The sequence below is a fragment of the Schistocerca gregaria genome, chromosome 1 (assembly GCF_023897955.1).
Source record: "Schistocerca gregaria isolate iqSchGreg1 chromosome 1, iqSchGreg1.2, whole genome shotgun sequence".
Taxonomy (NCBI): Eukaryota; Metazoa; Arthropoda; class Insecta; order Orthoptera; family Acrididae; genus Schistocerca; species Schistocerca gregaria.
In genome coordinates, this window is record NC_064920.1 from 409,134,730 (window position 1) to 409,149,772 (window position 15,043).

Consider the following 15,043-nt stretch of genomic DNA (forward strand, 5'->3'; position numbering starts at 1 on the left):
TTTCAAATTTGTCATTTGAACAGATTGCAGACTTTTTGCTGGCATCTCAAGCAGTCATAGAGTGCATAAGATTAAGAGTTCCAGATTCATGAAACTATCCCAACAAGCACACAGAGCAAATATTTCTCTGGGCAGTTGTCCACCATTGAAGACACGGTTTTCCCGCCTTTGTCATCGAATTGAGTGCCAGTTATCAGTTGAAATACTGAGCTAAACTGTGAAGCTATTGTTGATTGCGAAAAGCTGCTGAGGCTAATAAAAGAAATGCATGTGCCAATGAACCAATCATAGTTACTGGAGATGGCCAAGGAGAACTTCGCATCACTAATTGTCACAAGCAGGCACAACTCATCCATAAAAGTAAGTGTGTGGCAACAACCAGACAAATCCAAAAAGTGCAGATTAGTGTCAATGACAAAGAATCATACTCTGCTACCAGTACAGACAACACAGATGAATAAGCTTCTATCAAACTGCCAACAGGATGTCTGTGAGTGGTAGCCATTCTATGTATGCATTTGAACAAGGAGTGGAGGATCGGCAGACCAAGTTGCCTCTCGTAAAACACTGTATCTACTCTGGGGATCATCCACCAAATAGCCAGTGCCAATATAAAGGTCGCCAGCTGAGAACAGATAATTTGGGGGAAAGAGGAAAAGATACTGCAAGATGAAATCAGTGAAACTCCAGTGTCCTTGGTACTCCCCTGTGGTCTTTGTGAAGGAGGAGGGTGGCGCATGGCATTTCTCTGCTAACCATTGACAGCTGAACAAAATCACGAAACAAGCATTCTGTCCATTGCCAAGCATTAAATACACCCTACACTGCTTGGAAGAGAGGAAGTATTTCTCAACCACGGACATGCAGACAAGCCAAGTTGATGAGGCTGACTGGGAAGAGACTCCCTTCATAACTCATGACGGACTTGGAGTTTTAAGTTGTGCTGTTTGGACTATGTAATGCTCCGGCTACTGTCATACATATGATGGACAACTTGCTTCAGCATCATAAATTTATGAAATGTTTTTCTGTCTGGATAACATTGCCATTTTCCTGAAGACATTCAAAGAATATTTAAGTTGCCTAACAATTGTGTTGAAGTGTGTTCAGACTGCATAGCTCCACCAGAATCTGAAAAAGGGCCACTACCTCATCCAAGAAATAAAAATCTTGGGGCACGTAGAGAGTGGTGATGAAGTATGTCTCAATCCACAGAAAACAGGAGCAGTTTGAGTCTCAGGTTTTCATGCTCCTTGGCACATTTGTGACATCAGAAGTTTTCTCAGCATGTACTCATACTGCCAATGTTTCATAACAGACTTCTGCACTAAGGCATATCTCTTGCAAGAACTTCTCCAGAGAGAAGACATATTCAGAAATGCTTAATCTTCCCTTTGCTGAGCATCAATGTCATTTAATGAAGTGATGACTGAGATGATGTCCATGTTGCTGTGTTCCATCAAAAGATCCCCGAAAAGATAGCATCTTTGTCCCCCCTCCCTCCCGATCGGGTTTTGTATGCCCCTGTGACAACATACTCCTGAAGCCCCAGTGCCCAGCTCATCAGTTGACGTGATAGGTCCATTAGACTAGTCAGCCAGCAGAGAAAATGATGTTCCATCACAATGGTGAATGATTTGTTGAATAAATATGGATAGAACTTGTAGGTGGCTCAAACGACTGTAAGACACTTTTTCTCATTAGCAGAGTAGTTCTTCTAAGACTTTTAGAGTTTTTTGGAAGTGTAAGATACCACTGTTTCAGCACCTTCCTGAATTTGTACTTGAACTGCACCTATTCCAAAACTACCAGTGTTGGTGTGAAGTTTTTGTCTCAGCATTCTTATTGTACAATGTTACAATTGTAGATGATGTTGGCACCTTCGTAAGGACAAGGAAAGAGCTGTCTTGCACGTCAATCCAGGAAAAAAAAATGGTGACCCTTCATCAAAAAAAACAATGGCACTGAAACAACATTCGTGTCCTCCGAATGAAGCCATACTACAGTACAGAAGGAGAGATCGATAATGGAAGATTCAAGGCTTGTGAAGCTCCAATGAGAGGAGCTACCTTTGACATTCGTCATAGTGAAGAGCATGAAATGATGTGACCAGAGTACAACGATCTGTCAGTGCCACCATAAAGAGGACCACTGACAATATCCAGATACTGGATGATACAGTTGGCTCCAGTGACAATGGGACACTGTTTTTCTAGGAGAGGTAGCAATACTGCAAGCTGTGGTGTGGGTTGCTGCCTGGCATGCTGCAGGTCACCAGTTCAAACCCGACCACTAGCAATTATTTGTTATTTAGTATTTATAATTTCGGAAAGGTTCTTGAGATATCATATGTTTATAAAGCATGTAACATATATTCTGGAAAATTCTATGTTTTTATAAACACCAGCGTTTTGGAATACTCTTTGTGGAGATAGCTACAAACTCCATCCAGGAAGTCATTCTGTTCTGGCCATGCAGTGGTGTTGGTAACAAGCATACTCCTAATGCTAAATGCTGTGTTTCATTGAAGCCCTGCCTTTGGATTTGGATATGATTGTGGTCAACAATATTTATACTTGGCATGCTCCTAACAGGGATTTAAATGTAAATAGGCTCATAATTTGCACTAATTATGCCTAAACAGCTTGTGTTAGTTTTCAGTTCTCACAAACACAAGTACTCACCTGTAGGCAAGGCAAACTGGTTACCTGGCCAGAGTGGCAACATCATCATGCTTACGCTTGAGAAGCAAGGAGGGGATTGGTTCAGTGGCAGTGTCAGTAACACTACCTTCCCAGATGAGGTAGCTATTTTGTATAGCTGTCTCTGTTCGTTGTCTGCTGTTAGTTATGGATGATAATGCTGGATGTTCGTTCAAATTTGTGCAGACTAATTTTATAGTATTTTCAGTTTCCTCATCAAAGTACCACACCTCCAATATTTATCTCTTGTTTTTTAGCATGATATACACCCTTTCTAGTTTTACTAATATCACAACACTACAAGGTAATCTTACAGCAGGAAAAAAAAAAAAAAAAAACTGATCATGGTATCTAGTGTTTGGCCGTTTGGCCAGTAAGGCTGATCTCCAAGGTTTGGATTTCAGTGAACTCTTCACATTTTTCTCTGATGGAAAGGTCTGGAAGGAGGTCAACCCAGCCATTTGAGATCAACTGAAGAAGCTGCTTTACTATAAAAGCAGCGAAATTGACAAACAAGTCAATGAAGTAGCATTACACCAAAAGGCTTGTACTCATTTATTTATTAGTAGTGGTAGCACTTGCTGTTATTTTTTTAAAGGTACTTGATGTATTACGACTATGGATCTCGTGCTTGCAGTATTTCTGACCACTTCTGTAGGAGTTAGATTTATATTGCGTGACAGCATCAGGAAGTGAACCATTTTCATGTAAAATTCTGTGATTGGAATCAAGAGAAGTAGCTTGTTGCTTGTTAATTAATGCCAAAAGTTTGACTTCCCTTGTTTCTGTGTATTTTGTATTTTTCTGTTCATTTATACATGACAGTCAAAAGTTTTTCTAATATAATTGTGGAGAAGTGAGCACAAAATGAAACTCTGCGTTTATGACAGCGAAAAGTTGCCTTCCATTGTTGTTTGACAATACTTTCATCTGCTAACACTGTGTGCAACATTTATCAACAGTGTAATGTGTATGAATCCATTGTTCATCTAATAGGCCAGTTTTTTTCAGTGTCTTTGCTTGCATGGAAGTTTCTACTACGTCCAGGTAGCAGTTAACCTTGATGAGTAATACAGTGTGTATGCTGATTGGTTGTCTTTACATATTTTATTGTTTGTATTCTGTCCCTAATTTTCCACTGTTGATATACTCTGACCAGTTGCATAGTTACCAGTTATGTCTATGCAACAAGACATTTTTTTGTGTGTGATGTGTGTTATATATAATCTTTCTTCTATACTGTATTCGTTAATGTAAAGCTTAATGTTAGACCTGGCTTTGAGAACAGTTTAATCTAATTTCAGATAAATGTGTAAATCCTGAAACTAAGAGACCATATCCAGTCTCAATGATAGAAAAGGCCATGAAAGATGTCCACTTCTCCGTGAAACCTAACAGAAATGCCAAACAGCAGGTATGACTACGACTTTTTTCCTAGAGATTTGAATGGCCATTTGATGAACTGTATTAGTTTAAGGAGTGTGTGAAAAAATTTTTGTCTGAGTACATTAATAAGACAGCTCATCTGGGAAGTATGAAGTTTAATAGAAGTTAGAAACCTGAAAAAAGAAATCAGTAGTGATTATTGGTACTATTATTATTACGAATTCCTTTCTCAGACGTTATGTCTGGTTAAAAATGGAAAGTGACGTGGACTTTGATCAAGCACGACTTCCTTTTAACTGTACAGTATATGTCACATTGCATTTAGGAACTTTCGGGTAATTGGACATGTACCAATAATTACATATTTCTGTAGTTGTATATATAAGTTTGGATGTAGCTGCATTGCGTTGATGTACTGGTGGATATTGTGTGGTATGATTCCTGTGGTTGATAATACGAGGGCTATCCACAAAGTACATTACGTTTTGGAATTAAAAATAAATAAAGTATTGGAATTTTTTTTATTATATACAGATGAAAGCCACTCTTAAATACTACTTTTCTACATAGTTGCCATTTAAATTAAGGCACTTATCATAGTGATGGACGAGCTTGGAAATTCCTTCGTCATAAAATTCGGCCGCCTGTGCCTTCAACCACGTGGTTACCTCTTCTTTTGGGACAGAAAAGGTGTGATTTTTGTGGATTTCCTGGAAAGAGGCAACACAATAAACTCTCAAAGGTGTTGCCAAACTCTGCACAACCTCAGAAGAGCAATACAAAACAAGTGCAAGGGAAAGTTGGGCTCAAAGATCTTGCTGATTCACGACAATGCCTGGGCCCACATGGCAAATGCCACTTGTGAAGTTCTCGAATCTTTTAAGTGGGAATTGTTTCCTAATCCGCCGTACAGTCCTGACAGCTACAGACGTCAGGTAAAAATACCACTTGATATAGGGATCATGTGTGTACTTTAATGGGCAAAAGGAAAGTGTTCCGATTATGAATACAAAGAAGCACATGGTCATAAAAGAGGTACAGTTTTTTGGGTCATAGGATGACATCCACAAGAATAAAATGGAAGTATCCAGAATGAGATTTTCACTCTGCAGTGAAGTGTGCGCCGATATGAAACTTCCCGGCAGATTAAAACTGTGTGCCGGACCAAGACTCTAACTCGGGATCTTTGCCTTTCGGGGGCAAGTGCAAGGTTCGCAGAAGAGCTTTTGTGAGGTTTGGAAGGCAGGGGATGAGGTACTGTCAGAATTGAAGCTGTGAGGACAGGTCGTGAGTCGTGCTTGGGTAGCTCAGATGGTAGAGCAATTGCTGGTGAAAAACAAAGGTCCCGAGTTTGAGTCTCGGCCCGGCACACAGTTTTAATCTGCCAGGCAGCTTCAAAATGGAAGTAGTATACATGTCTTGAACACTTTTAACAACTGAGGGCCCAGAGAGCCTGAATGCCCATATAGAGATACTATCCACATCTGGTATTGCTGGTGTATTGCTGCACATGCACGGAGGACCTGGTGATGGCAGTTGGTGTCTGGGCAGTCCCTGGTGGCTTGGGTAGTGTTGGGCATGCCATTTGATTGGCAGCATGCACTATACCTGCTGTAGTGGCCCTACTTAGGTCTTCTGTGCGCTTTAGATGTAGTAACTGTTCTTCCTCTTCTACTTCTTCTTCTTCTTCTTCTTCTTCTTCTTCTACTGCTGCTTATCCCTTAATGGATGTTGGCGGCCACATGTTGTATTTTTCTTCTGTGAACCGCAGTATGTAATAGCTAGTCTACACTTCATAGTCCTGTCCACTGCTTTATATTGTCCAACCAGGACGTTCTTCTACGTTCTTGTCTTCTTTTTCCTTCAGTCTTCTCTTCTGTTATTAACTGCAGAAGCATATATTTGGTGTTCTATAGTGTACGTCCTAAGTGTGCAGCTTTTCTTCTTTTAAGCACTGTCAACATTTCTCGCTGCTTGTTGATTCATTCCCGTACTTCGGTGTTGGTTATCCTTGCAGTCCACGGTATTTTAAGCATTCTGCGATAAATCCACATTTGAAAAGCCTCTAACTTCTTCGTTGTTGTCATATTTAGTGTCCATCTTTCAGAGCCATATAGAAGCACGGCCCAGATGTAGCATTTTACAAATCAGACTCTAAGATTTAGGTCTAGATCTGTGTTTGTAAGAATATTCTTAAATTTTGTGTATGTGTTTCGGACGTTCTCTATGCGGTATTTTATTTTCAAGTCTGTTTGCCAGTCCACAAAGCTAGGTTCTGAAGTATTTAAACTTGTTGATACTCTATCACAGACCCTTGAAATTGTAGATTTGCATCTTTAAATGAGTCGGACTCTCTTGTGTCAATCATAAAATTAGTCTTTTTGATGTTAATATTCGTACCTAGAGTACTGCTGTAATCTTTTACTATGTTGACAAGTTGTTGAAGGTCATATAAATTATCAACTATCCATACCGTGTCATTAGCATAGTGAATGTTGTTGATACACACTTCGTTAACCTTTATGCCTTTTTCGACATCAAGTGCCTCCTGAAAAATACTCTCAGAGTATAAGTTAAATAACAGGGGTGACAGTATGCATCCTTGTCGGACTGCTGTACATATGGCTTATAAGACTAATGACTCTGTGATCTTCACATCTTCTCGCAATCCTCTTCTTTGGTGAGGGAATGAAAGTTGATAATAGCCATTTGGCAGGGTAATGACCAGTGTCGTTAATTTTGTCAGACAGTTTATGTAAGACTTTGATACCTTATTCATCAAGGAGTTTAATAAGTTTTATTGGAATTTCATCAGGTCCTGTGGCTTTATTAGTTTTTGATGCAGGTCCTGTGGCTTTATTAGTTTTTGATGGCTTTCTTGATTTCTTCTTTCATTATTGGAGGTCCTGTTAAATTTTTGTATCTAGAAGTGTCAACATTTGGCCTATCATCTGAAAAGAGGTTCTTAATGCAGTCTTCCCATATCTCTTTCTTCTCAATGGTATCTAAAACTATTTTGTTATTTTTGTTGGTTAATAAGGAGATGTTTTTTCTTCTATAAATCTCAGCAGTTTCTTTTAACTTTTTATGTAAGCTAAACCGTCAAGTGAAGTTTGCAAGATTTCAATTTCTTCACATTCATGTTATAGCCATTCATTTTTTGCTGCTCTAATCTCTGATCTAATGAGTTTCTGGCTATTATTGTACTTAGTTTGATCTAACTGGGCTTTATACCTTTGCTGTTCATCGTGCAATGAGAGAATTTCATCAGCCATCCATTTCTGTTTTCGATCTCTTGTTTTATATCCTATTTCTTTCAAGCAGTGGTTAACATAATGTTTTTCATCTCTTCCAGTACTCTGGTACTGTTTTCTTTGCCAGTCAGAGGTTTCATTGTCACTGTTTTATTGTTGATGTCCTTGCTGACTTAACTTCTTAGTTCAGGCAGTTTGAGTTTTTCATAATCTACACTCCTGGAAATTGAAATAAGAACACCGTGGATTCATTGTCCCAGGAAGGGGAAACTTTATTGACACATTCCTGGGGTCAGATACATCACATGATCACACTGACAGAACCACAGGCACATAGACACAGGCAACAGAGCATGCACAATGTCGGCACTAGTACAGTGTATATCCACCTTTCGCAGCAATGCAGGCTGCTATTCTCCCATGGAGACTATCGTAGAGATGCTGGATGTAGTCCTGTGGAACGGCTTGCCATGCCATTTCCACCTGGCGCCTCAGTTGGACCAGCGTTCGTGCTGGACGTGCAGACCGCGTGAGACGACGCTTCATCCAGTCCCAAACATGCTCAATGGGGGACAGATCCGGAGATCTTGCTGGCCAGGGTGGTTGACTTACACCTTCTAGAGCACATTGGGTGGCACGGGATACATGCGGATGTGCATTGTTCTGTTGGAACAGCAAGTTCCCTTGCCGGTCTAGGAATGGTAGAACGATGGGTTCGATGACGGTTTGGATGTACCATGCACTATTCAGTGTCCCCTCGACGATCACCAGAGGTGTATGGCCAGTGTAGGAGATCGCTCCCCACACCATGATGCCGGGTGTTGGCCCTGTGTGCCTCGGTCGTATGCAGTCCTGATTGTGGCGCTCACCTGCACGGCGCCAAACACGCATACGACCATCATTGGCACCAAGGCAGAAGCGACTCTCATCGCTGAAGACGACACGTCTCCATTCGTCCCTCCATTCACGCCTGTCGCGACACCACTGGAGGCGGGCTGCACGATGTTGGGGCGTGAGCGGCAGACGGCCTAACGGTGTGCGGGACCGTAGCCCAGCTTCATGGAGATGGTTGCGAATGGTCCTCGCCGATACCCCAGGAGCAACAGTGTCCCTAATTTGCTGGGAAGTAGCGGTGCGGTCCCCTACGGCACTGCGTAGGATCCTACGGTCTTGGCGTGCATCCGTGCGTTGCTGCAGTCCGGTCCCAGGTCGACGGGCACATGCACCTTCCGCCGACCACTGGCGACAACATCGATGTACTGTGGAGACCTCACGCCCCACGTGTTGAGCAATTCGGCGGTATGTCCACTCGGCCTCCCGCATGCCCACTATAGGCCTTCGCTCAAAGTCCGTCAACGGCACATACGGTTCACGTCCACGCTGTCGCGGCATGCTACCAGTGTTAAAGACTGCGATGGAGCTCCGTATGCCACGGCAAACTGGCTGACACTGACGGCGGCGGTGCACAAATGCTGCGCAGCTAGCACCATTCGACGGCCAACACCGCGGTTCCTGGTGTGTCCGCTGTGCCGTGCGTGTGATCATTGCTTGTACAGCCCTCTCGCAGTGTCCGGAGCAAGTATGGTGGGTCTGACACACCGGTGTCAATGTGTTCTTTTTTCCATTTCCAGGAGTGTAGCTTCCTTTGATGAGTTGTTTCTTTTTTGTGTTTTACAAGTTTTGTTTTTAGAGAAGCAACTAGTAGTGTATGGTCAGATAGAACATCTGCTCCAGGATAAGTGGATGCTAATTATAGTCTGTGTGGTTCCAGACTATATTGTCTGTTAGTAACTATTAACCTCAGTTACTACAATTCTCCTTCCTTTTGTGTGTGTGTGTGACCAAACGTGAGTGGACAACCCTTGCTACACATGGACTTTATGGCAACCAGTGGACAGGTCCGGCAATCAGGGTTGGGGGTGGTGGTGTGTGGGGGGGGGGGGGGGTGGATAGACATTGGAATCCACTGCAAAGGGGTACCGGCCCAGGCAGTGATGATGGAATTGGCGAGGAGGGACTCGGTGAGACTTTTTTTTGACCCCATTGGCACATTCTGTAAGAACTTAAAAAAATATGAGAGCCTCATCGGCTGAGAAGTTTTCAGTGTACTTGCTCATCTGCATCGTAAAAGTTCGAGCAAGGCATTCCGCCTTACTGTTCGACTGTAGGTTGATTGGAGGCACCCTGACATGGCGATGCTATTGTATATACTAAAGTCCTTGAACGATCACACCACGAACTGAGGGCCATTGTCTGAAACCCGAGTGCAAGACAAGCTCTATATGAAAAATATCTTTGACAGTCTTGTTTGCTTTCACAGATGGACAACAAGAAAAAGTATAAACTGCCAATAACTGGAAAGTGTCTAAAAATGACCAGTGAAATCAATGTGGATTCTTTCCGGAGGCAGTATAGGGGCTGCTTGATGACACAGGCACATGCGAAAGGCTGCTACATGGTGTTCCACCTCCTGATTGATGCCCAGCCAAAACACATGGTGGTGCACCAACAGTTTTACTCAAGAGATCCCCCAGTGTCCCTGATGAAATAAGCGGAGAACAACTCCCACCACAGAGCCACTGGAACCACAACAATAGGGTGGTAAATCCTTCCATCAATGCGAGAATAATGCCATCCAAGAGGGAGAGCTGACAGTGCAATGCATAAAAATTCCAAAGCAGGTGTGCGGGGTAGCCGTGCGGCCTGAGGCGTCTTCCCCGTGTCGGATGTTCGAGTCCTTCCTCGGGCATGGGGGTGTGTGTTGTCCTTAGCATAAGTTAATTTAATTAGTGTGTAAGCCTAGGGACCAATGACCTCAGCAGGTTGGTCCCATAGTCCTTGCCACAAATTTCCAATTTCAAAAGCAGGTCCGTTGCCTGGCCTGCTGCACGGTCAAGCCACCCATGTTGTGTTATGCATACGATGTATCAGAGCACTAAATCCACTGCCACAGCAATGTGGGAACTGGTGATGGGGAAGCCATCCACTGTGTTCCGTGCCTCTGTATCCAGTTGAAAACAAAGTAGTTCCTCTTGGACAAATGAAGGGTCAGGGCCCATGGGGAGCCAGAACAGAACATTTGTATTTGCATGTTACAATGTGGGACGGAAATGGTTCTCATAAAGTACCGGGACAAAGACAGAGCTCAGTGCTGAAAACAATGTGTGGCTTTTTCCGATAAGGGCACTGAAGGGCTAAATAGGAAAACCGCACACTTATAAAGGTCAGTAATTAAATAAGATTTTGCACCATATAAGAACACATGAATTTTTCAAAAGACACAGACAATAATGATACTTTTTTTCCACTTGAAAATAATTTTGCTGCTGAACCAAATTAGGTGTTTCAATGCAAAGGCAACAAACTCGGAGTCACCTGAATGGGGACTGCTCCCACCCCGTAGTGAGATGTGTGGGTGGCCGTGACGAGATACCTGCTGGGTCGAAATGTTGCAAGACAAGGAGTGGGGCAAAGACTAACCTTAAGCTGCACAAAAGCACACTCACAGACTGAAGTCCGAACAGAAGGAGCTTTTTTCTGGAACAACAGATAAACTTGTGATAGTACTCCACTTTGCTGAGGAATGCCCAAAGTTCTTGTAGATTAGACAGATGGAGCAAAGCCGTAATGACAGCAACATGTCGCTCCAAGGGGTGCACGCCCTGCCAGGAAATATCATTAACCAATTAAATAATGTAAGAATGGAAAAAGTGAGACTTAGTGATGTTACATTTGATGCCTGCAGCCTGTGGTACAGTTAACAGAGAAAGGAGTTTACATAGGCAATCCTCAGATGTGGCACCTGTCGCAACAAGGTCAATGTAGTAAATGCAGTGAGGGATAAATGTTGTAAGCCACTCTAAAAACATATGACCATAAAAAGAGGGATAATTTTTTGGCTCATGTAGTGACATCCAAAAGGATATAATGAAAGTAATTTACTCTTGAACAAATTTAACAACTGAGGGCCACCCAGAGACCTGTGCATGGCTTTACAAAGACAGTATACAACAGGTGTCAATGGTGTAGTGCTATGTATGCATGGTGGATCGAGTGATGGCAATAAATGACTAGGTTGCCTCTGGCAGCAGCCTCACCTAGTCATAAATGCGCTGTTTGATTGTCGGCATACACCATGCTTGTAGTAGTGACACAACTTAAGTCTGCTGGAGCGATTGGTCTAGTAACTGGTTGGTTACTACAGAAAGTCGGACGAAATAGGTTCATAGAGGAAAAATCTTGATTGGACCGTTTACTGCTTATTGCAGGTACACACTTCATTGTACTATTGGATTGTCCCACTTTCCTGATATTGTGCGGGTGCTTGGGTGACAGGAGCTAATAGGATAAGTTTTGCAAATCATTACCCACTTCCCCCTCCTTCCATAGTAATTGTCAAGTTTTTGAGGTAGTGCTGTATTGATAAATGGCTAAAGGATATAAACAAGAACTGGAATGTACTGTTAGTGGTCATAGAAAGAAGGCTGTCACAACTGGATGACATAGCTTCTAGCAAATCTTTTGGGTATAAGGTCGAAGTCCACAACACTCGTCTGTTCCTAACATTTAACCCAGATCTCAGCTGGACATCTTTGATATAAGTTTTATCTTTGACAAGGATCATATCTGCTTATCAAGTGTCTCCAGCCACAACCATTTTTCTATCATTTGTATGACACACTTAGACGTCTGACTGATCAGTTGGCAAGACTCAGTGAAGGAGAAGTGCCTCTGAAGGTGTCCAATTCAGTTCTGGGTGAAACCTCAGGATCAGAAGACTTTTGTGGACCATGACCTAAGGTTTACGAGCAGTTCATAGTCAAGCACACATTTGAGAAGGGACAGAATGCGGAAGGGGATGAAGAGATATTAAAAAAAAAATATAATGTCACTATTAAGGCAGTTTTGAAGCTAGACTTACAAAAATTGATATTTGGTTTCTTACTCAGAAATAAAGAAATATGTTCCAGCATTTTTGAAAATTTAACCTGATGGGTGTGAAATAGTGGGTGAAAACTTTTTTTGAAAATATATCATTATTAAAGAACCACTTAACTATTTTTAAAACTACATCTATGAACATTATTATTTGACTTCTAAGTTACAAATAAGAAAATTCCTAAGGGGGGTGAAATAGGGGATGAGATTTTTTATGAAAATATTTTATTATGAAACAGTACTATGAAAAGTATAGTTGCTACTCACCATATAGTGGAGGTGTTGATTTGCAGATAGGTACAACAAAAAGACGGTAAGGAGGAGGCTGGGGATGGGGAGGGATAGCCAGGTTGGGGTTGGGGACATTGAAGAGCTGCTGGGGAATATGCAGGGATGAGTTGGAGAGAGGTTAGGGCAGCTAGGTGCAGTCGAGAGGTTAGATGGAGGGCAGGAAGAGGGGGTGGGGAGGGGGGGGGGTTAAGTGGAAAAGAAGAGAAGTAAAAAGACTGGGTGCATGGGTAGACTAGAGGGCTATGTAATGCTGGAATGGGAACAGGGAAGGAGGTAGATGAGACAGTGACTAATGAAGGTTGAGGCCAGGAGGGTTACGGGAACATAGGATATATTGCAGGGAGAGGTCCCATCTGCACAATTCAGAAAAGCTGGTGATGGTGGGAAGGAACCATATGACACAGGCTGTGAAGCAATCAGTGAAATGAAGAATGTCATGTGGGGTGGGTTGCTCAGCAACAGGGTGGTTCAGTTGTTTCTTGGACACAGTTTGTCGGTGGCCACTCATGCGGACAGGCACAGCTTGTTGGTTGTCATGCCCACATAGAATGGTTGCACAGTCCCAACACACATTTGCCTCTCTCATCATGTACTGCTGCTGCTTATAGTCTCACTTCAGTTGCTAGAGACTGTGTCCTTGGGCCGAAAGTTTTTTTTTGTGACAGTCTTTTTGTTGTGCCTATCTGCGACTCGGCATCTCTGCTATATGGTAACAACTATCCTTTTCATTATTTTATTATGAACGATAAATAGTTTAGACAAGAAGAGAATAGAAGCTTTCCAAATATGTTGCTACAGAAGAATGCTGAAGATAGATGGGTAGATCACATAACTAATGAGGCAGTATTGAATATAATTGGAGAGAAATTTGTGGCACAACTGGACTAGAAGAAGGGATCGGTTTGTAGGACATATTTTGAGGCTTCAAGGGATCACCAATTTAGTATTGGAGGGCAGCGTGGAGGGTAAACATCTTAAAGGGAGACCAAGAGATGAATACACTAAGCAGATTCAGAAGGATGTAGGTTGCAGCAGGTACTGGGAGATGAAGCAGCTTGCACAGGATAGATAGCATGGAGAGCTGCATCAAACCAGTCTCAGGACTGAAGACAACAACAACAACAACAACAACAAAAATTTTACTATTAAAGCATTTTTGAAGTTAAATCTCTGAACATTTAAATTTGGTTTCTCAGTTAGAAATATATAAAAAAAAGATTCAGTTTTTCGAAATTGAACCCCTAATGGGGTGAAGTATGGTCAGACTGATTCACTAACTCATCGCTGCCCAGCTCAAACCGCTAAGATAGAAACTTGAAGTTTGAAGAGGGTGTGAATCTTATACTGAAGGCATTGTTTAAGAAAAGATTGTCAGAAATTCTGCTCCTAAGGGGGTGAAATAAGGCATATTGCTATTAAAGGAATTTTGAAGCTAGAACTATGAAAACTGGTGTTAGGTTTCTCAGTCAGAAAATAAAAACTTTGTGTTCCAGCATTTTTGGAAATTCAATCGCTAAGGGGATAAAATACTGGGTGAAAGTTTTTTCACAACTAAATAATTACTAAACAACTACTAAAGAATTTTTAAGGCTACATCTATGACAATTGGAGTTGCTTTCTCAGTTAGAAATAAAAAAAAAAAAATAAAGAAAAACTGTTTCTGGAAATTTAACCGCTAAGGGAGCGGAATAGGGGATGAAAATTTTTAAGAAAATATTTTATATTAAAAACAAAGATTCCAAGACTTACCAAGCGGGAAAGCGCCGGCAGACAGGCACATGAACAAAACACACAAACACACACACAGAATTACGAGCTTTCGCAACTGGCAGTTGCTTCGTCAGGAAAGAGGGAAGGAGAGGGAAAAATGAAAGGATGTGGGTTTTAAGGGAGAGGGTAAGGAGTCATTCCAATCCCGGGAGCGGAAAGACTTCCCTTAGGGGAAAAAAAGGACAGGTGTACACTCGCGCACACACACACACACACACACACACATATCCATCCGCACATACACAGACACAAGCAGACATATTTAAAGGCCTTTAAATATGTCTGCTTGTGTCTGTGTATGTGCGGATGGATATGTGTGTGTGTGTGCGAGTGTACACCTGTCCTTTTTTTCCCCTAAGGGAAGTCTTTCCGCTCCTGGGATTGGAATGACTCCTTACCCTCTCCCTTAAAACCCACATCCTTTCATTTTTCCCTCTCCTTCCCTCTTTCCTGACGAAGCAACTGCCAGTTGCGAAAGCTCGTAATTCTGTGTGTGTGTTTGTGTGTTTTGTTCATGTGCCTGTCTGCCGGCGCTTTCCCGCTTGGTAAGTCTTGGAATCTTTGTTTTTAATATATTTTTCCCATGTGGAAGTTTCTTTCTGTTTTATTTACATCGTCATTAATAAGAAAATATTTTGTTATATTGGAAAATTTTAAAGCTAAATTTATGAAAAGTGATATTTTATTTCGCGGTGAGATATA

General features: G+C 42.0%; 1 protein-coding gene across 1 annotated transcript in view; it reads left to right on the plus strand.

Moving 5' to 3' along the window:
- Positions 1-15,043, plus strand: part of LOC126349633 (ribosome maturation protein SBDS) — a 49,645-nt gene that overhangs the window by 26,235 nt on the left and 8,367 nt on the right. Inside the window, exon 3 of the mRNA XM_050002447.1 lies at positions 4,007-4,116. Coding sequence (XP_049858404.1) covers positions 4,007-4,116 — 110 coding nt within the window. The remainder of the gene's footprint in view (positions 1-4,006; positions 4,117-15,043) is intronic.